Source organism: Chlorocebus sabaeus, chromosome 16, assembly GCF_047675955.1.
Source record: "Chlorocebus sabaeus isolate Y175 chromosome 16, mChlSab1.0.hap1, whole genome shotgun sequence".
NCBI lineage: Eukaryota > Metazoa > Chordata > Mammalia > Primates > Cercopithecidae > Chlorocebus > Chlorocebus sabaeus.
The window spans coordinates 38,032,951-38,059,180 of record NC_132919.1 but is presented as its reverse complement, the minus strand read 5'-3'; the positions used below and the strand labels follow the sequence as shown (position 1 = coordinate 38,059,180).

The following is a 26,230-nucleotide window of genomic DNA, read 5'->3' as shown; positions in this document are numbered from 1 at the left end:
ATTTTTAGTAGAAACAGGGTTTCACCGTGTTAGCCAAGATGGTCTTGGTCTCCTGACCTCGTGATCCGCCCGTCTCGGCCTCCCAAAGTGCTGGGATTACAGGCGTGAGTCACCGCGCCAGGCCAAGAGTTGATGTTTTAAAAATTATAAAAGAGAAATAACAATTTGAAGGTATTTTTAACGATTTATTTTTAAACATTATCCTTCCTTTCACTGTCTTAACAGTAAATTACTCCATCTTTGCTCATCCATATATATTTTCACATTACTGAATCCCTAACACGCAGTTTGGGGTTTGCTTTGCCTTTTTTCACTTAACCTTATATGGGACTTTTTTCTTGCAAGTTTAATTTTTATAATTTTATTGGCTTCATAATGTATTGAATTCATCTATCATAACCACCTCCATATTACTAGACTGGGAAGTCCATAATTTTTTTCAGTATTACCAATAGGTATTATTGTCAATTGAAGTATCACATTTTCTTTCGTTTAGATTACGTCTTTAGGATAAATATCTGGAGCTCAGATTACTAGGTCAAAGGGTAGAGTTTATTTTTAACGACTACAAGTTTTGTCATTTTTGGTAAGATATATCACAATCGACAGTGAGGCAAACAAATCAATTAGCCCCCTCCTGCTGTTTCTTCCCAGCAAACTTCTTCCGCAAACTAGTTACTTGAATTTGAGAAACAGTATCAGGTTTTGCCTTTTGGGGACATTATTATTTGAGCCAAGTTTAGGTTATGCAGATTTTAAAAAAAAACATGATTTGGCAAGATCGTGATGAACCTCCTTTTCTTTGAGTAAATTCAAGTACTATTGGCAAATAATAAACTGGTCTTGGAGGGATGGAAGGCGGATAAGTCTTAATGGAGGTAGAAGTGATCTGATGCTGGAGACCCTGAGAGCTTGTCTCTGGCTTATTTTAGTATCTGGGAAAGCCTTGAATATTATGAAAGATAGATTGTAGCCCGATGTCACAGAGCCTTCTTTCTTAAGTTTGACTCAGCAGCCTGGCAATTCCCGCCTCAGTCTTCGCTATCCTGGCTACTGCAAAGCCGGGTAATTTAAACTTAGAGTGGCACTGATGAGTGTTAAAAGAACTTAGCAAAGCTTAAAGATGTTTCCTTTCTGCTGGTCTACGGACCTGGAGAATGAGACTTCCAGTTTCTAAGGAATTTGCTGCATAGGCTCTATCACCGGTTTCAAAAGTCAAACCGAGAAGACAGACAAACTCTCCTTCAAACAAACACTAGGGATTTGCTGGAGTGGCCATAGCCTTCCTTTGCCGCCGCGTACCTGGAGCCTGTGTGTGTGTGTTTTTTTTTTTTCCGGAGACTTCCATTGGATGCTGAAGTTCTCGCCCCCTCACCTCGCGCCGGGATTGGTTGATTCCTGGCCTTGGCGGGTGATTGGTCGAGCTCGCTGGGCTATTGGGCGCTGGGAGTCGAGGGGGCGGGAGGCGGGAATTCGTCTCGGGCTGTGTGGTTGAGGGGTCTGGTGAGTGCTGGAGTCGAGGAAAGGTACGGCGGCCGCAATCCTGCACTCCAGGCCGGGGAAGTAGCAGCTCCGCCAGGAAGAGGGAGTAGAAAGGGCGCGTGCCCTTCCTTCTCTTCCAGAGCTCGGCTTTATTTGCTCTCAGAAATCAGTTTCCTTTTCTTCAGTGAATCGGAGCTCAGAGCGTTGCTTCGGTTTCCCTCCAGACAGGCAAGTCGGAGGGAAGTCAACGGGAAGGGCTTGAGTACTTCTGCACCGCCTGCGGGCCCATCGGTGGTGACTGGATCATCAGGGCCTTGGGGATCTCTACTGGCTGGGGGAGGAGGGAGATACGGGGCAGAAAACCTGAGGAGGGAGCCAGCCTATCCTTACTGCCTTTGAGCGCAGGCCTGTTCTTAGCCCGGGGCGTTGCGTTGCTTCTTGGCGGGAGGCAGAGGAGTGTGTTTATCCTTTATGCAGTATTTGGGGGAGGCTACCCCATTTTGACACTATTGTTGCCACAGCCGGGGTACAGGGCGGGCTGATTTCTAGATTTTATCTGAGTAACTAGGCCAGCGTTGAGTTGTTGAGTCATATTAAGAGGTTAGATTCCACCACACCTCCTTCTCAGAGCTTTACAGATAGGAGATAGGATCGCAAAATGTTAGAGCTGGAAAATACCCTAGAATAATGAATGGTTCTTCACTTCTTTTGGAACACACAAGCGGTGGTAAATGTTATTATTGGCTTCATCATCTATTGAATTGCTATTTTAACCATCTCTTCGTCCCCAGATTGAATTTACAATTTTTTCCCACGACTGCAGATAATTCCTTATTTAATAACAATGCATGTAGTTTCCCCCGCTATTTTGATTTCCTTGAGATATATTTAGGGGAAGAGAAATCTGTGGGCTTTTTCTTCAGAAAAATGCAATCATGTACAGAAACTTACGCTTGCAATTTCAAGAGGTCATTGTCTCTCATTGTCTCTGAATTACATCCGTGGATCCTAGGTTAAGAGAAGTGGTTTAGAAGAGGTGAGGATTAAAGTGATCACCTCATCTGTGTCAGATCCTGGGTTAGGTATATTCTGCCCTAACTAATTTTCATAAAAACCCTGTCAGGTAAGTAGTATTATTTCAATTCCATATATGGAGAAAAAAGCTCTGAGAAGTGATTCACACAGTGGAATTCAAACTTAGGACTGCCTTACTCCAAAGCCCATCCTCTTTCTATAATACTCTACTGACCTTTAAATAAAATTTTTGAGTGCCTACTATGTGCCAAGGCATTCTCTTTCTTACAACAGCCTTTAAATTAAATTAGGGGTTATCATAGGTAAGGATCTTAGACTAGAGAAGTAGAAAGGTATGTCTAAGATGACATACCTGAGTCCCTGTCAAAACCTGGTATAGAACTTATGCTTCCTGACTTCTGGTCCACAGCTTTTTTCTTCTAACTGGAGGACTGCAGAAAGGGGTAACACAAAGGGGAGGAACAGGAGAAAGAGTGGTGCTATGGAGTTGTAGAGAGAGAGACCTCAGGAACTTATTTGTTTCTGTAGGTTGATTACATCTGATCTAACTGTTACAAGAGCTCATGTTTAATCTGGTATGTACTGTATCATATTTGCACATTATTTCACTTAATCATTACCACAATCCTATGGGGTACATGCAGTCACTGTGGCTTAGAGAAGGTAACTAACTTTCCCAAAGTCACACAACTAATACCTGGCAGAGCGAGGGATACAAATCCAGATTTGTTAGACTCTAAGACATGCTCTTGACCACTGTGATTTATAAGACTAGGAAATTCTTTTGTTTCCATTTGTTTTGTTTCTACTTTTATTAATTCCAGTTTTTATTTCCAGATTTCTCTCTTAGTTTTGGTTCTCTGGTTTTCTTTGAAAGGCGTGTCTCAATATTTGCCATTTTCATTTCTATTGCAGTTAGGAATTGAAATAAACAGGAAAGCACTATGTCTTCGATGTGGTCTGAATATACAATCGGTGGGGTGAAGATTTACTTTCCTTATAAAGCTTACCCATCACAGCTTGCTATGATGAATTCTGTAAGTATTTTTCAGCAGTTAAGTTTTTATTAAGATATAGATACTTAGGACCCCTAAAGTACATTGAGTATGTGACTGCATTCATATTCTCAGTAAATGAAGATATTTTTCTTTTTTTTTTTTTTTTTGAGACAGTTTCACTGTTTTGCCCAGGCTGGAGTGCAATGGTGCGATCTCCGCTCACCACAACCTCCGCCTCCCGGGTTCAAGCGATTCTCCTGCCTCAGCCTCCTGAGTAGCTGGGATTACAGGCATGCGCCACCGTGCCTGGCTAATTTTGTATTTTTAGTAGAGACGAAGTTTCTCCATGTTGGTCAGGCTGGTCTTGAACTCCTGACCTCAGGTGATCTACCCGCCTCGGCCTCCCAAAGTGCTGAGATTACAGGCATGAGCCACCACGCCCGGCCAATGGAGAATATTTTCTGGGTTCCATTGGAAGAACATGTAACCTCTGGGAAACCACTGATTGCTGCTAAACTGTATATATCCATGATTAAGGCAAAGAAGAACATGCTGAAAAATGTTCTCAGCTCATTTGGAATTTCTATACTTTTAGTGAAAAACTGCTTTCTACAGAGTATTTACTATCTTTTACACAGAATACTATTTTTCTCACCATTGTTTTGATTGGATCATGTAGAAAATTAATATACAAATTTGAGTAAACCAGCTTTCCAGTTGTGTTAAATCTATTTTGCCATATGTACTTCATATCTTATTTACTGGTAACAAGATTATTAGTATCCTGAATTTGTTCTTTTCCTTTCCTAGCCATGTTTTTATACTTTTATTACATATATATGTATCCATAAATAATATAGAATATTATTGAACATATTTTAAACTTTGTGCATTGATGTGATACTGTACCTTATCTTTCTGCAGAACTTGAGTTTTTTAACTTAGCATTAATTTTAATATATAGCCCTGTTGATTCTTAATCAATTTTAATTGCTGTATAAATTCCATTGGATGAATATACCAGAATTTATCTGTCCATTTTCTTATTGGTGGACATTTAGGTTGTTTACATTCTTTTGCAATTATAAACAATGCTGCTGTGAACTTTCTTTTTTCTTTTTTTTTTTTTTTTTTGAGACAGGGTCTCACTCTCGCCCAGATTGGAGTGCAGTAGTGCCATCTTAGCTCACTGCAACCCCTGCCTCCCAGGCTCAAGCTATTCTCCTGCCTCAGCCTCTCGAGTAGCTGGGATTACAGGGATGCGCCACCACGCCCAGCTAATTTTTGTATTTTTAGTAGAGACAGGTTTTCACCATGTTGGCCAGGCTGGTCTCGAACTCCTGACCTCAAATGATCCACCTGCCTTGGCCTCCCAAAGTGCTGGGATTACAAGCATGAGCCACCGTGCCTGGCTGCTGCTGTGAACTTTCTTACGCGTTTCCTTGTGTTCATGTGGGAAAGGTTTTGGGTGTACACATAGAACTGAACTTGCTGGAGTTGGGCATCTTCACTTTATGAGAAATTGTTTATTTCTCTACCAAGTAGTTGCAACAATTTGTACTCTCACTAGCAGTATCCTTCTTTGAGTTTTCATCAAAGATATTGATAGGTAGTAATGTATTCTGGTTTTACAGAAATCATTGGTGCTTGCATAATTCTGGCACAGATTGCTCTTTTCATTTCTTCTCTTGTGCTTGATATTTTGGTAAGTCCAAGATAATCTTAGGGAAAGGTGTAAAGGAATACAGTTTGGATTTAACTGAATACGAGTTCCTTCTGCTATCGTTGTGTTCCCTGGGGTGCAATCTCACTTCTTCTTGCTGTTCTTTATACTTCAGATGGAGAGAGACCTTTATAAAGTTAAAATGTTTATTAATCCTTTTCATTGGTTCCTGTGTTCATAGATTCTCAGAGGATTAAACAGTAAGCAACATTGTTTGTTGGAGAGTCCCACAGGAAGTGGAAAAAGCTTAGCCTTACTTTGTTCTGCTTTAGCATGGCAACAATCTCTTAGTGGTAAGTAGTTGCTTGATATCTTCAAGTTGCTTACTGGGACCTGAAAAAATATGATACAGTATTCTTTATCCAGACTGGTTCAGCCATGCTGTCGCTAACTTAAATACTCGTTTAATGATGTTTCTTTAAAATAAGTTATATATCTTCCAAAAGAGTTTCAATATGTTTAATTAATGCTAAAATAGTGTTGAACATAATTTAGTCTTTTGATGAGTTGAAAAGTACATAAAGACTTTTGGCAGCCTGGGCAACATAGTGAGACCCCATCTCTACGAAAAATGACAATTTTTGGGAGACTGAGGTGGTAGGATCGCTTGAGCCCAGGAGGTCGAGGTTGCAGAGAGCTGTGATTGTGCACTTCAGCCTGGGTGACAGAATGAGACCCTGTCTCAAAAAACAAAGTTTTGGATGCTTAGAGTTATCATTATGAAAATAATTAGATGATAATTTGTATGTAAAAGATGCAAGAGATGGGCTGTCATGATGCTATAACACATACTGATTGCTTTTTTTGTTTTTGAGACGGAGTCTCGCTCTGTCCCCCAGGCTGGAGTGCAGTGGCCAGATCTCAGCTCACTGCAAGCTCCGCCTCCTGGGTTTACACCATTCTCCTGCCTCAGCCTCCCGAGTAGCTGGGACTACAGGCGCCCGCCACCTCGCCCGGCTAGTTTTTTGTATTTTTTAGTAGAGACGGGGTTTCACCATGTTAGCCAGGATGGTCTCGATCTTCTGACCTTGTGATCCGCCCGTCTCGGCCTCCCAAAGTGCTGGGATTACAGGCTTGAGCCACTGCGCCCGGCCACTAATTGCTTTTTTTTAGGGGGGGAAATCCTTTAATATATTTGCTTATCTGTTCCTTTCTCATAACATTAGCACATGGAATATATAAAAAATAATGCATTCTAGTTGATTTTTCTACTTGTTTAAATGCCAGATAAACAGAACTTTAGTATAATATTGTTTGTATGAATTTATATTACTTCTCACTCCTTTTCCTTTTTTTTTGAGTGGAGTCACCCAGGATGGAGCATAGTGATGTGATCATAGCTCACTGTAAACTCAAACTCCTGGGCTCAAATGATTCTCCTACTTCAGCCTCTTAAGTAGTTGGGATTACAAGCATGAGCCACCAGGGCAAGCTCTTTTTACTTTGTTTGCTAACAAATGCCTATTAATATTTACTTTTATGAAAGACTATATAAACTACATAGTGAATCAGAAATATAATATTGGATACATTTTAGTTATATTAGATGGCTTTAACCTAAAGTATTAGGAGAATTTGAGGTTAAACATGGTATGTGTATATATGTATGTATGTGTATATAGGTGTATATATATACATTTTTAAATGAAATGTTTGTTACTAATAAGAATGTATTAAGGCCGGGCACAGTGGCTCACGCCTGTAATCCCAGCACTTTGGGAGGCCAAGGCAGGTGGATCACCTGAGGTTTGGAGTTTGAGACTAGCCTGACCAACGTGGAGAAACCCCGTCTCTACTAAAAATACAAAATTAGCTGTGCGAGGTGGTGTGTGCCTGTAATCCCAGCTACTCGAGAGGCTGAGACTGGAAAATTGCTTGAACCCAGAAGGTGGAGGTCGCAGTGAGCCAAGATCGCGCCATTGCACTTCAGCCTGGGCAACAGGAGCGAAACTGTCTCAAAAAAAAAAAAAAAGTAAATATTTCATAAGCTTTTGGATGTTCATTTTGATTCTTACTGATGTTAATTTTGGAAAAAATGAGTTTATCAGTACTAACATCAGGTCTTAATGGCAGATGTCTGGAAAATAGAATTAGAAATATTTATGTGGTACAAATGGGAAAACAATGTCAATACTAATTATTTTAAAAAATAAATTATTTAGCTTTTTTGGGGGTGTATGAATTGTACATTTGTATACAAGGTAGGCACACAATGTAAACTTACTACAATTTGGTATTATATTTAGGCACTAAAATTACCTATTTTATTGATTCGAATATTGACCTTAAAATGTATTTTGATGCAAGTATCAGAATTAATACATCAAAAAACATGTTTCTGGCCGGATGCGGTGGCTCACGCCTGTAATCCCAGCACTTTGGGAGGCCGAGGTGGGCGGATCACAAGGTCAGGAGATCGAGACAATCCTGGCTAACATGGTGAAACCCCGTCTCTACTAAAAATATAAAAATTAGCCGGGTGTGGCAGCGTGTGCCTGTAGTCCCAGCTGCTGGGGAGGCTGAGGCAGGAGAATGGCGTGAACCTGGGAGGCAGAGCTTGCAGTGAGCCCAGATCGTGCCACTGCATTCCAGCCTGGGGGACAGAGCCAGACTCCATCTCAAAAAAAAAAAAAAAGGTTTGTATTTGAAATAGAAGTATAATGTGGGGAATGATTTAATCCTTACGTGTTAGATTATTATTTCATATATTGAACTTTCAAATTCTTCATTTAGGGAAAATTAAGAATATACTTTAGGTCCTTGTTTCAATCCATTCTTGAATTTTAGATGAATCTTAATACTTGAGTAGTTGTACTTTTATTACATTATTAATCTTAGATTATTAGATTTTTACAGATTACATAAATGGGTGATAATTTCCCTATAAATGTTTTTGTTTTTGAAACAGAGTCTCGCTCTGTTGCCTATGCTGGAGTGCAGTGGCGCAATCTCAGCTCATTGCTACCTCTGCCTCTTGGGTTCAAGCGATTCTCTTGCCTCAGCCTCCTGAGTAGCTGGTATTACAGGCATGCACCACCACGCCTGGCTAATTTTTGTATTTTTAGTAGAGACAGGGTTTTACTGTACTGACCAGACTGGTCTCGAACTCCTGACCTCAATTGATGTGCCCATCTCAGCCTCCCAAAGTGCTAGCATAACAGGCATGAACCAATGTGTCCGACCAATTGTTTTTGGTGTATTTCTCTCTTGTCCTAATTTGATGCTGCAGATAAAGTGACCAGCTTGTCCAGGTTTGCCACGTACCTTCCTGGTGTTAGCCCTATAAATCTTGTATCTTAGAAAATCTCCCAATCCTGGGTGAACTGGGCTGGTTACTTACCCTAGCTGCAGATAATGATTAATGTTTATTTAATTAGATATATTATAAATAGAGGTTCTTTCATTTTTAGAGAAGCCAGCAGATGAGGGCGTAAGTGAAAAAACTGAAGTACCATTGTCATGTTGTTGTACATGCCATTCAAAGGATTTTACAAACAATGACATGAACCAAGGAACTTCACGTCATTTCAACTATCCAAGCACACCACCTTCTGAAAGAAAAAGCACTTCACTAACTTGTCAAGGTAATTTATATTTTGTCTGGGTCAGTTGGTATCTGTAATAAGATTCTTAATTATTACTGTTATAAGCCCTAATTTATATAAGTTTGGTTAGCATAACTGATTATATATCTCTAGTTTCTCTGGAATTATTTTAAAATAACACAGAGTGGTCAAAAATCCTTAGATTTTTTAAATTCTTGGTTTGACTTTTAATTTATTGAGACATTTTGTTGGCCTAAATAATTTTTTAATGAAGGCAATGCAAAATAAATGATTTTCCAAAATTGATGTTATTTGTAGCCAGTATGTTAGAATTCTATAAAACAATGTTTGTATCCTAAGACAAAATCTAATTAGCCTCATTGATCCATTCTTGACAAGTTTGCCTGGCATTCTGAGACCACTATCCTACATGAGAATCAGGTATGTTTATGTGTGATCTTTAAATAATTTTTACTAATTTTAGAGAAATATATTAAGAGTAACATAAAATTATTAATAATACATTTAAAAAATATTTCTCCTGCTTTTGACTATATAGAAAGGATAGACTATTATTTACCTAAGAAACCTAGGGAACATCCTGGAAACTTTGCCCTTTCTTATTTCTTCATGCACATCTCTGTATCCATTGGTACCTCCATAGTCCAAACTACCATTTCTTGTTTAGAGCATCCAATAACCCTTTTTTCTGCTTTTACTCATGCTATTTCTTTACTAGTCACTGGCAGGGAGACACAGGTTGCCATGATTGACTTAAGTCAAAACAAACAGTATCCATTTCCTAAAATTAAGGATGGAGTCATCTTCCTCTAAAGCATATAACCATACAAAGGATGGTAGATAATTGAACTTCTGGTGGGAATGAGGAAAGAGGAGTGGAATAGTTGTTAAATAGGTGACCAATAGTGTTGTCTGCATTGTTTTGATTTTGGCCTTTTGGATTTCTTTCCTTTCCTTCAAAGATTTATGCTGTCTCTTTCCTCAGAGCCTTTGCTTCTATTACTGTCTTTTCTGAGCAAAGTTCCATCTTCAACTTATCCTTTTCTTCCTCAGTTTACATGTGACTTTCTTGGGGTATCCATCACTGATTTTTCTGTCAGAGTAGATTTGATTTCCCTATTATAGTCTGTCTTCTCATTGTGTACCTTTCCTTTATAGCACTTGTTACAGTTTGTATTATATGTGTCTATCTAAATCTTTTATTAATCTCTGCTTCCTTGGCAGACTGTATACTTCATGAGGTTTGGAATATTGTCAATTTGCTTACCATTGTATCCCTAGAACTCTAGCAGGGTGCCTGGCATATGGTAGGTGCTAGATAAATATTTGTTGTTAGGAATGACTGGGATTAATTTTCAGCTAATTATAGGAATTCTCGTGTATAATATTTATATACAACGTTTAAAAAACAACTTTATTGAGGTTTACTTGACATAACAAATTGCATATATTTAAATGGTACACTTTTTGTTTTTTTTGAGACAGAATCTTGCTGTGTTGCTCAGGCTGGAGCACAGTGGTGTGACCTCGGCTCACTGCAACCTTCACCTCCTGGGTTCGAGCAATTCTCCTGCCTCAGCCTCTCAAGTAATTGGGATTACAGGCGCCTGCCACCACACCCAGCTAATTTTTTGTATTTTTAGTAGGGACAGGGTTTTATCATGTTGGCCAGGCTGGTCTCGAACTCCTGACCTCAAGTGACCCACCTGCCTCGGCCTCCCAAAGTGCTGGGATTATAGGTGTGAGCCACCAGGCCCAGCCTCAATGGTACACTTTGATACATTTTGACATATGTACCTCCATGAAACTTTCACCAGAATCAAGATAGTGAACATACGCACCAACCTTGTATTCACTTTCTCCAAAGTTTTTTAAACATGCTCACTTTCCCCAGAAGTTTTCTCAGGACCTTTGTTATCCCTCCTTCCCACCCCTCCGTGACTAACCTCCCTATCCAACCACCTATCTGCTTTTTGTTACTATAGATTAGTTTGCATTTTCTATAGTTTATATAAATGGATTCACACAGGATGTATACTTATTTTGTCTGGCTTCTTTCACTTATGACAATTATTTTGAGATTCCTCCATGTTGTTGCATATATTAATATATTAATAGTTTGTCTTTTTTGTTTCTGATTAAGAGTGCATAGATATACCACAAATTGGTTATCTAATTAGCTGTTTACATACATTTGGGTTATTGCTAGTTCTGGGCTATTACAAAGACAGATACTATGAACATTTGTGTCTACATCTTTGTATGGATGTATGTTTTCATTTCTCTTGACTGAATACTAGGAGCAGAATGACCAGATTGCTTTGTAGGTGTGTATGTTTAACCTTTTTTTTTTTTCTTTTTTTTTTGAGACGGGGTCACTCTTGCCCAGGCTGGAGAGCAGTGGCGCGATCTCAGCTCACTGCAACCTCTGCCTCTCGGGTTCAAGCGATTCTCCTGCCTCAGCCTCCCGAGTAGCTGGGATTATAGGAATGTGCCACCACACCTGTCTAATTTTTGTATTTTTAGTAGAGATAGGGTTTCACCATGTTGGTCAGGCTGGTCTCAAACTCCTGACCTCAAGTGATCCACCCATCTGGGCCTCACAAAGTGTTGGGATTACAGGCGTGAGCCACCATGCCTGGCCAACTTTTTAAGAAATTTCCGAACTGTTTCATGAAGTGGTCATACCATTTTACATTCCCATCAGCAGTTATGAGAGTTCCAATTTCTTCACGTCCTTGTGTACACTTGGTATGGTCAGTCCTTTTAATATTAGCCATTCTTTTTTTTTTTTTTTTTTGGAGATAGAGTTTCACTGTTGCCCAGGCTGGGTACAGTACTGTGATCTTGGCTCATTTGGCTCATTGCAACCCCAGCCTCCCAGGGTCAAGTGATCCTCACACTTCATACTCCCGAGTAGCTGGGACTACAGGCATGCATCACCACACCTGGCTAATTTTTGTAGTTTTTGTTGGTTTTACCATGTTCCCCAGGCTTGTCTTGAACTCCTGTGCTCAAGTGATCTGCCTTCTTCAGCCGCCCAAAGCACTGGGATTATAAGCATGAGCCATCACACCTGGCCTTAATTTTAGCTACTCTGTTAGGCATGGAGTGGTATCTTATTGTGGTTTTAATTTTTATTTCACATGTTTTCATGTTCTTATTAGCTATCTGTGTGTCTTGTTTGATGATATGTCTGTTCAAATAATTGCCTATTTTTTATTAGTTTTCTTTTCTTTTTTTTTTTTTTGAGACGGAGTCTCGCTCTGTCGCCTAGGCTGGAGTGCAGTGGGGCGATCTCGGCTCACTGCAAGCTCCGCCTCCTGGGTTCACGCCATTCTCCTGCCTCAGCCTCCCGATTAGCTGGGACTACAGGCGCCCGCCACCAGGCCCAGCTACTTTTTTGTATTTTTTAATAGAGACAGGGTTTCACTGTGTTAGCCAGGATGGTCTTGATCTCCTGACCTCGTGATCCGCCCACCTCGGCCTCCCAGAGTGCTGGGATTATAGGCATGAGCCACCGGGCCCGGCCATAGTTTTCTTATTTAAACTTCTTTAAACATTTTGAATACAAGCCTTTGATCAGATAAAATTTTAGATTTTACATTTAGGTCTAAGATCCATTTTGAGTTAATGTGTGTATATGGTGCAAAGTATGGATTCAAGTTCATTTTTTGCATGTGGATATCCAATTGTTCAGCACCATATGTTGAAAAGGCTATCATCCTTTATCCACCACATTGCCTTTGCGTCTTTATCAAAAATGAGTTATCCATATGTACACAACTTGATTTTGACATTACTGTGAGTCAGTGTTATTTAGAATAGTCTAAATGGGAAAAATCAAGGTTGTATTCTGATACTCTCTTTATATTTGTAAGTAAATCCTTTAATCTGTAACCTAAATATAGAAAAATGCAAATCCTAAGCATATAGCTTGATGGATTTTCACTGTCATAACTACTACATAGATTAAAAAAAAAAAAGGCATTACCAACACCCCAGAGGCCCTTTTCATCTTTTTTCAGTCACTGTCTCTTCTTTCCATAGGTAATTCTTGTCCTCCTGTGACCATTGATGAGTTTTGCCCTTTTATAGAAATAGAGTGAAACTCCGTGTCAAAAAAAAAAAGAAATAGAATTATATATGTACTCTTGTGTCTGTCTTTTGCTTAATATTTTATTTGTGTAAGATTCATTCATGCTGTTGCATATAATAGTACTTCTTATTTTTGTGTATTATTTCCTTGTATGAATATACCACAGTTTATTAATCTGTTCTACAGTTGTTAGGCATTGGGTTGTTTTCAGTATTGTTTAATAGTGCTGTTATGAACATTCTTGTTCAAAGGGGTGCAAATAGGTAAGTATTGTCTATAGACACATTCCTGGTCATGGTATATACATATGTTTATGTATGTATACATAGTATATACATATCTGTAGTAGATACTGACAACATTTTCTAAAGCGGTTGAACCAATTTATGCGTCCCTAGTCAGATCCCTCCAACCCCTGCAGCAGTATATGAAAGTTATTCACCATTTTTGTTAGTACTTGATATTTATAGCTTAAAAAAAAAATGTTAGTCATTCTTGTGTATGTGTGGTATTCTCATTGGGTTTTAGTTAGTATTTCTCTGGTGACTTCATATGTTTATTGGTCGTTTGGATACCCTCTTTAGTGAATTGCCTAATCAAGTTGTTTGCAATTTTTCTTTTCTTTTTTATTTGCGGTGGAGTCTCACTCTGTCGCTCAGGCTGGAGTGCGGTGGTGCGATCTCAGCTCACTGCACCCACCACCTTCTAGGCTGAGGCAATTCTCCTGCCTCAGCCTCCTGAGTAGCTGGGATTACAGACACTTGCCACCATGCCCAGCTAATTTTTGTATTTTTAGTAGAAATGGGGTTTCACCATGTTGGCCAGGCTGATCTCAAACTCTTGACCTCAAATGATCGTTCGCCTCAGCCTCCCAAAGTGCTTGGATTACAGGCGTGAGCCACCGTGCCCAGCCTCCATTTTTCTATTGGGCATTTCTTAGGTTTCTTGAAGATTTTAAAACACATAACTGGGAGATATCTTCTTTCTTTTTAACTTTGTATCTTAAAGATTTTACCCCTTTGATGAACTTCCTCCAAACTTCCTTGCTATAAAGACCAGGAAGATAAGCCTTTTTGTATGTGATGATAATATGATTTTTATTTTTATGAATTGGGGTTACCCTTATTTGGCACATGGCAGTTCAGTTTTCTAAAACTAAATGATCATTTTGGATGGACGTTCCCTACCCTTTTGATGGGCCCATGTCAGTTTGCCCCTTATTTATTTGGGACAGGGTTTCTCCACAGTGGCACTATTAACATTTTGAGTGGGATAACTCTTTGTTGTAGGAGCTCTCCTTTGTGAGATGTTTAGCAATACCCCTGGCCTTTATGCACTGGATGCCAGTAGTGTTTCCACCTCCGCTCTTTTTGTGACAACCAAAAATGTCTCCAGACATTGCCCGGTGTGCTTGGGATGAGAAGTGGTGGTGTTAAAATTGGCCCGGTTAAGAATCACTTGATCTAGGTTTATTTATTTTTATTTTTTATTTTTTTGAGAAGGAGTCTCGCTCTGCCACCCAGGCTGGAGTGCAGTGGCCGGATCTCAGCTCACTGCAAGCTCCGCCTCCCAGGTTCACGCCATTCTCCTGCCTCAGCCTCCCGAGTAGCTGGGACTACAGGCGCCCACCACCGCGCCCGGCTAATTTTTTGTAGTTTTTAGTAGAGACGGGGTTTCACCGTGATAGCCAGGATGGTCTCGATCTCCTGACCTTGTGATCCGCCCGTCTCGGCCTCCCAAAGTGCTGGGATTACAGGCTTGAGCCACCGCGCCCGGCCGATCTAGGTTTATTTTGTGGTTATTTTACTGGTTGCCTGGACATGCGGAGCTCAAAATTACCTGTCTTATCTAAAATATATGTGGAAATGCAAAGGACTAAAGATAGCCAGGACAGTTTTGAAAAAGCAGGTCAAGGCGAAAGATTTGATCCGCCAAATATACTGATTTATTGTATGTAAATATAGAGTAATTAAGACAGACTGAGGTTAGCACAGTGATAGATCCATATAAAAATATAGAGAACCCTAATTCAGTCCCACATGTATCCAGAAACTTGATATTTTTATAGAAGTGCCTCTATAGCTTGTAGGGGAAAGGAAGAACTTGGTTGGTGCTGGGCCCATTAGATGTCCATATGGAAAAAATTGAAATTGAAGCCCTACTTTATACCATATACAAAAATCCATTCTAGGTACAGTAAAGACCTACTTCTGAAAGGCAAAACTATTAGGATTTTTAGAGTATAGTGGTTTTCAAACTGTTTCTAAGAACCTTATAAAGAAAGAAACATGACTCAGAAGGGGGAAAGTAGATCAGGGAAGTTCTAGGTCTTTCATCCCTATTTTGGAAATTTTAAGCAACATTTCTTTTTTTTTTCTTTTTTGAGATGGAGTCTCTTTCTGTTACCTAGGCTGGAGTGCAGTGACACTATCTTGGCTCACTGCAGCCTCTGCCTCCCAGATTCAAGTGATTCTCCTGCCTCAGCCTCCCAAGTAGCTGGGATTGCAGGCGTGCGCCACCATGCCCAGCTAATTTGTGTATTTTTAGTAGAGACGGGCTTTCGTCACGTTGGCCAGGCTGGTCTCAAACTCCTGGCCTCAGGTGATCCACCTGCTTCGGCCTCCCAAAGTGCTGGGATTACAGGTGTGAGCCACTGCGCCCAGCTGCAACATTTCTTTTTTTTTTTTTTTTTTTTTGAGACGGAGTCTGGCTCTGTCGCCCAGGCTGGAGTGCAGTGGCCCGATCTCAGCTCACTGCAAGCTCCGCCTCCTGGGTTTACGCCATTCTCCTGCCTCAGCCTCCCAAGTAGCTGGGACTACAGGCGCCGCCACCACGCCCGGCTAGTTTTTTGTATTTTTTTAGTAGAGACGGGGTTTCACCATGTTAGCCAGGATGGTCTCGATCTCCTGACCTCGTGATCCGCCCGTCTCGGCCTCCCAAAGTGCTGGGATTACAGGCTTGAGCCACCGCGCCCAGCCGCAACATTTCTTTAAAAAGAAAATAGTCCTACACTTTAGAAAAAGCTTGAAAATCAGTGCTGTGTGGCATAGGTTCATTTCCAAGTTTATGTAATCTCAAGCTTTCTTTTTTTTTTTTTTTTTGAGACAGAGTCTTGTTCTGTCACCCACACTGGGGTGCCGTGGCGTGATGTCAGCTCATTGCAGCCTCTGCCTCCCAGGTTTGAGGGATTCTCATGCCTCAACTTCCTGAGGAGCTGGGATTATAGGCCTGCACCACCTTGCACAGCTAATTTTCATATTTTTAATAGAGATGGGATTTCGCCACGTTGCCCAGGCAGGTCACTCCTGGGCTCAAGTGATCCTCTTGCCTTGACCTTCCAAAGTGCTGGAATTAAAGGCATGAGCCAGTGGGGCCAGCCTTAAACTTGTTTTTTGAAAACAGTATTGGACCTGCTCATGTAGGTCTTTCTCTGCTGTAAATCCTTTAGGGCCAAGGATTCTCTTTTTCACTGTTTTTTCCATGGTGTCTGGCCGTGGGATAGACTCAATGTAATAAATGATTGTTGGCCGGGTGCGGTGGCTAACGCCTGTAATCCCAACACTTTGGGAGGCTGAGGTGGGTGGATCACCTGAGGTCAGGAGTTCGAGACTAGCCTGACCAACATGGAGAAACCCCATCTCTACTAAAAATACAAAATTAGCTGGGTGTGGTGGCACATGCGTATAATCCCAGCTACTCAGGAGGCTGAGGCAGGAGAATCGCTTGAATCCGGGAGGTGGAGATTGTGGTGAGCTGAGATCACACCATTGCACTTCAGCCTGGGCAACAAGAGGGAAACTCCATCTCAAAAAAAAAAAAAGATTGCTAAATTAATTCAAGCCATGGGAGTGGAGAGAATGTTTAGAGAGAAGCAAAGAGGAAGGAAGTTACCTTTAAGAATATTTATATTTAGGAAAAGGGAGAAACTAATGTATGAGAATAGTTAAGAACAGTGTTACAGACATTAAGGAAGAAGAAAATGTGTTTGCTATGTTCCAAGAAGACAGTGTTTGGCTGTATGCCTAAGAGGTTACATATATGGATGTTGGAGTCACACAGCAGGATTCAGTCACATCCAAGCTCTACCATTTAATAACCTGGGCAAGCTACTGGACTTTTAAAAACCTAGTGTTCACATTTGTAAGATTGGGATAATTAATGTTAGTTGGTGATTAAGAGGTCCTTGATGACCTTGAGAAGGAGCTTTCAGGATTATGAGATTAAAAGACAGATTATATGAGCTTGATTCTATAATCAATGTTTTTGGTCTAAAGAACGTGGAGAAACTTAAGAGAAAAGATACGTTGATACTGTAAAGAAAGATTTTTACAGACATGAAATGTATTTTCTTCAGAGATCCTTGCAGTTACACATTTTAAATCATGTTATTGGGAGTAGTCTACAAGTACATAAAGCTATTTAAAAAATCAAATTGGACTTTTCCTATTGAAAGCATGTTTCTCAAGATCTTCCATAAAGTAAACTGAATGGTAGAGAAGTGCTTTTTAAACATATTTAAGTTTCATGTTTTAGATTATGGTATGAAATTTCTAGAAATAAACCTTACATCCTGGTTCCAGTTTTCTTCTAGAAAAACTGCCTACGTGTAAGTTACTTATGCTATTTTTTTTATTACTTCTTATATAAGACTCCCCTGAAAAAACCACTCTGGCTGCAAAGTTATCTGCTAAGAAGCAGGCATCCATATACAGAGATGAAAATGATGATTTTCAAGTAGAGAAGAAAAGAATTCGACCCTTAGAAACTACACAGCAGGTAAACAGAGTTTTTTGGCAGTGAAATAATCCAGGTAGTTACAGCTGAACATGGTAGTCAAGTATCAAGTTTTTAATACACTTGTAGAGATTAGTTGGGTCATGTGACAGCCATAAATTAAATGGTAATTTGTTGTAATTTCGTTTTGTAGAGTTACTTGTTACAAAGGAGTTTGTTATTATAGCAGATTATTCACAGTAACATGTCACTCAAGTGAAACTGCATGGTGTTTCTTATATATGAGGAATTTGATAGTAAAATATTTACTTAAGGCATATCTTAGTGATGTACTACTTTGCACTTTTTAACTCCTCTATTTTTATCTTAAAATAGCATTTTCTTTTGGCTAAAATACCTTTGATATGATTATTAATGTTATGGATGTTTTGGAATTGATAGTTTTAATGTAATGGCAAGATGTATTCTTACTGAAATTTTAAGATTGATACATGATAAAATATGCATATTTATTTCTAAAAATTACTAAAAGGCTTGAATTACCATATATATATATATATATATATTATTTATTTATTTTTTTTGAGACGGAGTCTCGCTCTGTTGCTCAGGCTGGAGTGCAGTGGCCCAATCTCGGCTCACTGCAACTCCACCTCCCGGATTCAAGCAATTCTCCTGCCTCAGCCTCCCGAGTAGCTGGGATTACAGGCACGCACCACCAGGTCCAGCTAAGTTTTGTATTTTTAGTAGAGACGGGGTTTCACCATGTTGGTCAGGCTGGTCTCAAACTCCTGACCTTGTGATCCACCCACCTTGGCCTCCCAAAGTGCTGGGATTATAGGCGTGAGCCACGATGCCTGGCCAAATTACCAGATATTTTAAATGAAATTTGGATGCAGATGAACACAATATTTTCTCAGAATTCATGGCAGTGAGATAGGAAGGCTGGGATTTTAATAGATTTAGTTACAAATAAAAAAGATAATTATTAGGCTGAATGCAATGGCTCACAACTGTAATCCCAGCACTTTGGGAGGCTGAGGCGGGAGGATCTCTTGAGTCCAGCAGTTTGAGACTAGCCTGAGTGATATAGCAAGACTCCCTTCTCCACAAAAAAAATAAAAAAAAGAGCCAGGTGTGGTGGCATGAGCCTGTAGTCCCAGCTACTTGGGAGGCTGAGGTAGGAGGATTGCTCAAGCCTAGGAGTTCAAGGCTGTCCTGAGCTAAGATCATGCAATTATGCTTCAACCTCGGTAACAGAGCAAGACCCTGTCTCTAAAAAATAAATAAATAAAAACATAAAATTAAAAAAAAGTATTAATTAGGATGTTATTTGTAGGTAAGTAACTGGGTACTTTTAATTGAGTATACTCGAGGTTCTTGCATTCTTATGTAGTTTAGCTGTTCAACTCACAATCTTTATAAATTTCTATAATTCAGCCTTGTTTTTAGAAATAGAATGAACTAGTTTATTTTTATCAAAGTACCAATGGCAAATGAGGTGTGAACCTATAGAGATTTCCCCCCGACAAAATGTGTATATAGAGTTGCATGTCCTCAGGTAGGGCTCAACATAAAACATTTATTCCCTCACTTCATTGGTTCTCATTTCATTTTTGGCAGGAATGAGATTACCAATAGAAATGCTTTTCTCCCCAATTATAACATTAGTGAATAGATCTTTCACAAGTAGGAAAAAGCATGGATACAGTTTGGAAAGAAAACTTAGTGATATTTGTAAAAGAAATTTAGTGAAAGACAACTTGGTTTATCAAATATCTAGGAAGTAACAGTAATAATAGTAATCGAGTAATTTATTCCATCCTGTAGGAAATCATGACTATTTACATTAAAACTTTTATTCTGAGTTCTTTTCGGTATAGAATTATGCTTAAATTTTGATTTATTTTCCAATTAGATATGTGATTGGACTTTGCAACAATACTATATTTGATGTCCATATGATGGGACTATTTTATGAGAAGTTCGTTTTACAATACTCTAATTTTGATACATCACTAATTAAAGATAGTTTGGCTAAGATTCATGAGTCGTTACTATGTTCTGTTTCATTTAAGTGTTGTACTTAGGTGCTTATTTGCATTTTTAAAATTTGTTTTATTATTGCCGGTTAGAAATAGTCTTTTTTTGGATGCAGAAAAAAAATACATAGAGCTGTTTTGGCCTTTGAGAACAACTAGCCAGTTAAACTTCTAGTTTACCTTAAACTTCATTTTGGTTCTGTGTTTACAGATTAGAAAACGTCATTGCTTTGGAACGGAAGTACACAATTTGGACGCAAAAGTTGATTCAGGAAAGACTGTAAAACTCAACTCCCCATCGGGAAAGATAAACTCCTTTTCTCCACGGAAAGTATGTATTAATGCCATTGTTTAGTTTTAAAGAAGAAAAATATGGAATTTTCTAAATCAATTTTTGACAAAAGAGGAAGAATCGTATAATACAAAGGACAGTATAAACCAACTCAGAAGTCCTCAGTGCTGTCACATCTGTTACTAATGTGTGGGATGGCAAGGTCTATTCATCTATGCCTCAGTTCCTCATTTATAAAATAAGAGAATTGGACTAGAGAGAGATCTGAAAGTCATTTTTTCTGTTCTATATTTTAATGTTTGTAAACTCTCCAACTCCTTTAAGTTCTTTCAGGATCCTTAGGGCAACAGTTCTCAAGGAGGAGTCCAGGGAGTTCCAGATATTGAAATTTTTTGGGGGGGTGGTCTGTGAGGTGAAAATTATTTTTATAAAAATATTAAGATGTTGTAGGCCACGCGTGGTGGCTCACGCCTGTAATCCCAGCACTTTGGGAGGCCAAGGTGGGTGGATCACTTGAGTTCACGAGTTTGAGACCAGCCTGGGCAACATGGCGAAACCGTGATTCTATAAAAAATACAAAAATTAGCCGGGTGTTGGGGTGCACACTTGTAGTCCCAGCTACTGGGGAGGCTGAGGTGGGAGGATGGCTTGAGCCCAGGAGGCAAAGTTTGCACTGAGCCAAGATTGCACCACTGCACTCCAGCCTAGATGACAGAGTGAGACCCCGTCTCAAAAAAAAAAAAAAAAAAAAAGGGAAAAAATGTTATTGCCTTTTGGATTGTCTTGACATTTGTACTGGTGGTGCAAAAGCAAGAATGGGTAAAACTGTTGGTGCCTTAGCAGAATTCAAGGTTTTGGCTCCAACCTTTATATATATATACACACACACACACACACACACACACACACACATTTTATGGTAAATTGAGAGACTTAGGTAACTTTTTTGTCAAAAACAGTTCCTTTATATGGAAGGAAAAAGAATGTGGGACTGAATTTAATGATACCTTATATCTTTTTTTTTTTTTTTTTTTTTTGAGACGGAGTCTCGCTCTGTCCCCCAGGCTGGAGTGCAATGGCGGGTCTCGGCTCACTGCAAGCTCCGCCTCCCAGGTTCACGCCATTCTCCTGCCTCAGCCTCCCGAGTAGCTGGGACTACAGGCGCCTGCCACCACGTCGGGCTAATTTTTTGTATTTTTAGTAGAGACGGGGTTTCACCGTGTTAGCCAGGACGGTGGCTCACGCCTGTAATCCCAGCACTTTGGGAGGCCAAGGCGGGCAGATCACGAGGTCAGGAAATACTTTATATCTAATTGAATTCTAGCACCTTTAAATTCTAAGGACACTTTTCCTGTCTTGCTTTTTATTATATGATACTAGGGAGTACAGTATTGTTTTTAAATAAAAATATTTATTTGAATTCATAAATTAATAGTTTAGTTCTCTTATCCCTGCAAAGGTGTAAGTCTTAGAGTCCTCACGTTTTTCAAATCTGCAGTTGCATTACTTTTGACATATCTTCTTCCATAAATTAAATGATAAATTAGTTTGATGATTTCTGTTTTCCCCTGAATTTGACATTAAACTTTTTAGGTTCTTCAAATTTTTTTAGTTTTTATGAAAATAATTTAGTTTCCACCCAGTGGATTGGAGAATTAGACAGTTGTCTCTTTATTTTTCTATCATTTCTAGTCTCCTGACTTTCTTTTCAAGTCGGAAAATAGTGTCAGTACCTTTTCTTATATGATTAACTTTCTGGTGTCCACTGCTTGATCTCTTTCCTTACAGTTTAGATTCATTTTCTTAATCTGACAATTCATATGTCAAAGATCTAGTGAGGCATCTGCCTCCACATGGTCAAAATATAGTTAAGAAAAACATTGTTTTTTAGAATAGTATGTTAACATTTTGATATTATTTTGTTCTATCATTCCTAATCATTTTCTCTAGATTTATTTATTTATATTCTGTTCATTTTTTTAGTAAACCCTCACAATAGATAGGGTTGTCTTCAGATACATTTTTATGCTTATACCTGCTTTTAATTTATTCATAAATAAATGCTAACATTCTTTATATGCTTTAATTAAAGTAATTATATTTGATTTAATGTAGCAGTAGCATATTATTTTAATTCATAACTTGGGCCTGGTGTGTGGAAGACACTTGGATCCAGCAGAGTGCGCTGTTGACCTTCTTACAAAGTGTTAACACTGGGGTGATCCTTAGGCTATTTTGTTTTCCCTTTTTCTTCCTCCCATACCCCATTTTTTCTTCCTTCCTACCCTTCTTTCTTTTAATTTATGCTTTTAATTTACTTTTATTTAAAATAGCTATTTAACACAACTGCATATATATGGTGATACTGATGCTTACTGTGTTATACGCCAGACACTCTTCTAAGCATTTTAGAAATATTAATTCACCTGGCAAATACAGGTTCATGTGAGTTGATGCTTATTGTCATGTTCTTTTAACTTTTCTTTGGGTTTGACAGTTTTCAAAATAAAAGAATTTAACTCAGTCTTTATAACAACCCTATCAGGAAGGTATTAATATTTTTCCCAATTATACCTGAGGAAACTGAGGCACAGAGTATTTAAATAACTTGTTCATGCCACAAACCTGGTGAGTAGAAGCTGAATTAAAACCCAGGCAGTCTGACTCTGGAATTGGTCCTCTAAACCACCTCACTATTCTGTCTCTGAATAAACTCTGCCAGATGACTTTTTGATGACAGTTCATTTTTATACTGTTACAGGTCATGTTATATGCATTACCCTGTAGGTAATTTATTCAAGATTCATCCCTCTTTTAGTGTCTCAAGGCCCTGTCTTTTTTCTTTACAATGCTTACTGAAATTTGTAATTATTTATTTATTTGTAGGTTTAACTGTTTTGTTTGCCTCATTACCAGATTGACTATAAGGACAAGTGCAATGTCTCTTTTTTTCAATTTTTTATAACCAGCATCTGGCACAGAGCCTGCACTTAGTAACCACTCGTATTATTTGTTGAATAAATGAATGAAAGAAATGGCCATAGTTAAGTAGATGTATGATTCACCACTATTTCTTGTAGCTCACAATTTTTACTCAGATCCTTATACTTAAGAGGGTATGACAGTATTGTTAAATACAGGTGACTTAATGCAGATTTAAAAATGGTTTTTGGCCAATCATGGTGACTTATGCCTGTAGTCCCAGCACTTGGGGAGGCTGAGGTAGGCTGATCACTTGAGCCCAGGAGTTTGAGCTCAGCCTGGGCAACATAGCGAGACCCTGTCTCTACAAAAAACAAACAAACAAAATTAGCTGGGTGTGGTGGCTCATGACTGTGGTCCCAGCTACTCAGGAGGCTGAGGCAGGAGGATTGCTTCAACCCGGGAGGTGGAGGTTACAGTGACCTATGATCATGCCACTGCATTCCAGCTTGGGTGACAGAGCGAAACCCTGTCTCAAAAAAAAAAAAAAAAAGAGTAATAACATTTTTTGAAAAACCTTTAACATTATAAAAACCGATAGAGAATAAAAATTAAAATGTTCTCCCTTATATTAATCCCATCCCCCTTTCTACTTCCCAGAAGCAAACACCATGAACACTTTCATGAGGATCTTTTTAGATCCTTTTCTATAAATTTATAAGGATATTTTTAATAGTTCTTTTATAGTTTTGTTTGTACATTTAACTCTCTTGTTTATAGGATATATTTTCATGCATGTATGAGGTCAGGCTCTAATTGCATATTTTCCCAAATAGTTGATCAGTTGTCCCAGTGTCACTTAATAATTTTTCCTGTTTTGAAGTTTTGCTGTTATCATGTACTAGATTGTTATATGTACTTGGACTGGTTCCTGGACTTTTTTTTTCCCTCTTTAAATTTTTATTTTTTTTCACAGTATGTGTGAAAAAATATGTCAAAGAATTCCACTTGGCTTCAAACAGAAAAGCAGTATACCCCTGCCCTAATTCTATTCTTCACCAATTCCTACTATCTGAAGTAAATAATTTTCAATCATTTTTCCTTTTTATTCTGATAGTTTCTGAAGTAGCATGCATATTTTGCTTTTCTCTTGAGTTTTCAGTGTTAGATACTTTGTGTTGTCTTCCTCCTATCCTTTTCTCCTTTCTCGTTACTTCTCCCCTTTAGCCTCCCAGCATTTGGCATTTGTATTATTGTAATTCTGTAAATATTTAAAACTGATTACAGTTCTTTCCCCAAACCAGTATTTTTTTTTTTTTTTTTTTTTTTGGTGCTAGTAGTTGTCTTGTCCTTTGCTTAGTTTTCTATGTACCTATAACTATTTATCTCCAAACTCTCTGTTAGAACTTAAAATCTATCCATTTAAAGACATCAAGTCAAGATGTCCATATTTTTAGACTCAGTATTTACTGGAAATAATGAAAAATACTCTTTTATATTGAACTAAATTTTATATTTCTAAATAACTTTTTTTCTGAATATAAAAGCATCATCTAAGAAAATTTGAGAACCACCAAAATGTGTACTTAAATTATTATTATTATTATTATTTTTTTTTTTTGAGACGGAGTCTGGCTCTGTCGCCCAGGCTGGAGTGCAGTGGCCGGATCTCAGCTCACTGCAAGCTCCGCCTCCCGGGTTTACGCCATTCTCCTGCCTCAGCCTCCGGAGTAGCTGGGACTACAGGCGCCCGCCACCTCGCCCGGCTAGTTTTTTGTATTTTTAGTAGAGACGGGGTTTCACCGTGTTCGCCAGGATGGTCTCGATCTCCTGACCTCGTGATCCGCCCATCTCGGCCTCCCAAAGTGCTGGGATTACAGGCTTGAGCCACCGCGCCCGGCCACTTAAATTATTAACATTAATCCTAAATTAAACTGTCTCCTCAGTATCAACCCGATATTTTGCCTGCTGTCTATTCTTAAGTGCACACACGTGCATGCACATACACATGCAATGTTATCTATTGCTGTAACAAACCAACCATTTATTTAGCTTACTGTTGTGGGGGTCAGCAATTTAGGCTGGGCTCAGCTGGGCATTTCTTCTGCTGATCTCAGGTGGCCTACTCATGCGTCTGTGGTCAACTGCAGGTCAGCTGTTAAGTCAGCAAGGCAGCCCTGCTTCAGGGAGTTGACTGGTAGTCAGCTGGGACCATGAGGTGGGTCTGTCTCATCATCTAGCAGGCTAATTCTGGTTTATGTATGTGGTGGCCTCAGGGTTCCAAGAGCAGCAAGAGAACAAGCCCCAGTGTGCAAATGCCTTTTGAGTCTCTGTTTGTGTCAGGTTTGCTAATGTTCCAGTCACCAAAAGCAAATCACATGACCAAATCCAGACTCAAGTGGTAAAGCTCACATCTTGGTGGAAAGAGCTACAAAGTAACCTTGAAAGGGGGCTTATATACAAAGATAAGTAGAATTTGTTGCCATTTTTGTTATGTAGTATATGTTGCCATATTTGTTACATAGTAGTATATATGTTATGTAGTATATATGTTACAAGTATATATATATTTGTTATGTAGTAAACATTTCCACCATAGAGAACACTACTATGTTTTCTACAAGCTGGCAAAAAAATCGTAATTATTGGGCTGAGTGCAGTGGCTCACTCCTATAATCAGGTGTTGTACAGGGCTCAACCCCTGTAAAGGGGTTGATACTGTAGTATATATTACATATATTTGTTATGTAGGATATATTACATATATTACACATATATTACATGTATACTCCCCACACACAAAATTAAGATTATAGTGTATAGCTTTTATTTTTCACCTAATATATCACAGTCATAGTAAAATTTACCAGGTCTATTTTGTTGGATACTTTTTTGTTGTAATCTTTTTTCCTCTGCCAGTGGTTGGCAAACTATGACCTATGGGCGGAATATAGCCTGCTGCCTGTTTTTATAAATAAAGTTTTTTTGAATGCATTTTACATTTGTTTATACATATTGTCTGTGGAACTTTTGTGTTATAATAGTAAAGTTGAGTAGTTGTGATAGAGACCATATGGCTCACAAAACCTAAAATATTTACTCTCTGTCCCTCTATTTATTTATTTTTCTTTTCTTTCTTTTCATGTTCAGCCAGCAGGAAAATCTCTGACCTTTTAGAGAAAAAGTTTGCCAACCCCTGTTCAATCTCTTAATCTTGGTTAAGTTAGGCCAGAGGTTCGTGGAGTTAGTGTGAATCTCTTGCCTTGTCTGCAAATTTACCTAGGGGTAGGATGATAGAATGGATGACTAATTGCTTGAGTGTTTCCTTCAGCTCCAA

General features: G+C 38.9%; 1 protein-coding gene across 3 annotated transcripts in view; it reads left to right on the top strand.

The window, feature by feature from the left end:
- The first annotated feature begins 1,399 nt into the window (after nt 1–1,399).
- Nucleotides 1,400–26,230, top strand: part of BRIP1 (BRCA1 interacting DNA helicase 1) — a 183,822-nt gene continuing 158,991 nt past the window's right edge. The window contains exons 1-6 of one of the 3 annotated variants that reach the window (XM_037993750.2): nt 1,400–1,710; nt 3,437–3,554; nt 5,420–5,531; nt 8,649–8,822; nt 17,552–17,679; nt 19,891–20,010. In XM_037993750.2, coding sequence (XP_037849678.2) covers nt 3,462–3,554; nt 5,420–5,531; nt 8,649–8,822; nt 17,552–17,679; nt 19,891–20,010 — 627 coding nt within the window. In that variant the 5' untranslated portion in view covers nt 1,400–1,710; nt 3,437–3,461. Of the gene's footprint in view, nt 1,711–3,432; nt 3,555–5,419; nt 5,532–8,648; nt 8,823–17,551; nt 17,680–19,890; nt 20,011–26,230 lie in introns of all 3 variants that reach the window. The other 2 variants (XM_008011223.3, XM_073004883.1) reach the window with 2 other exon arrangements.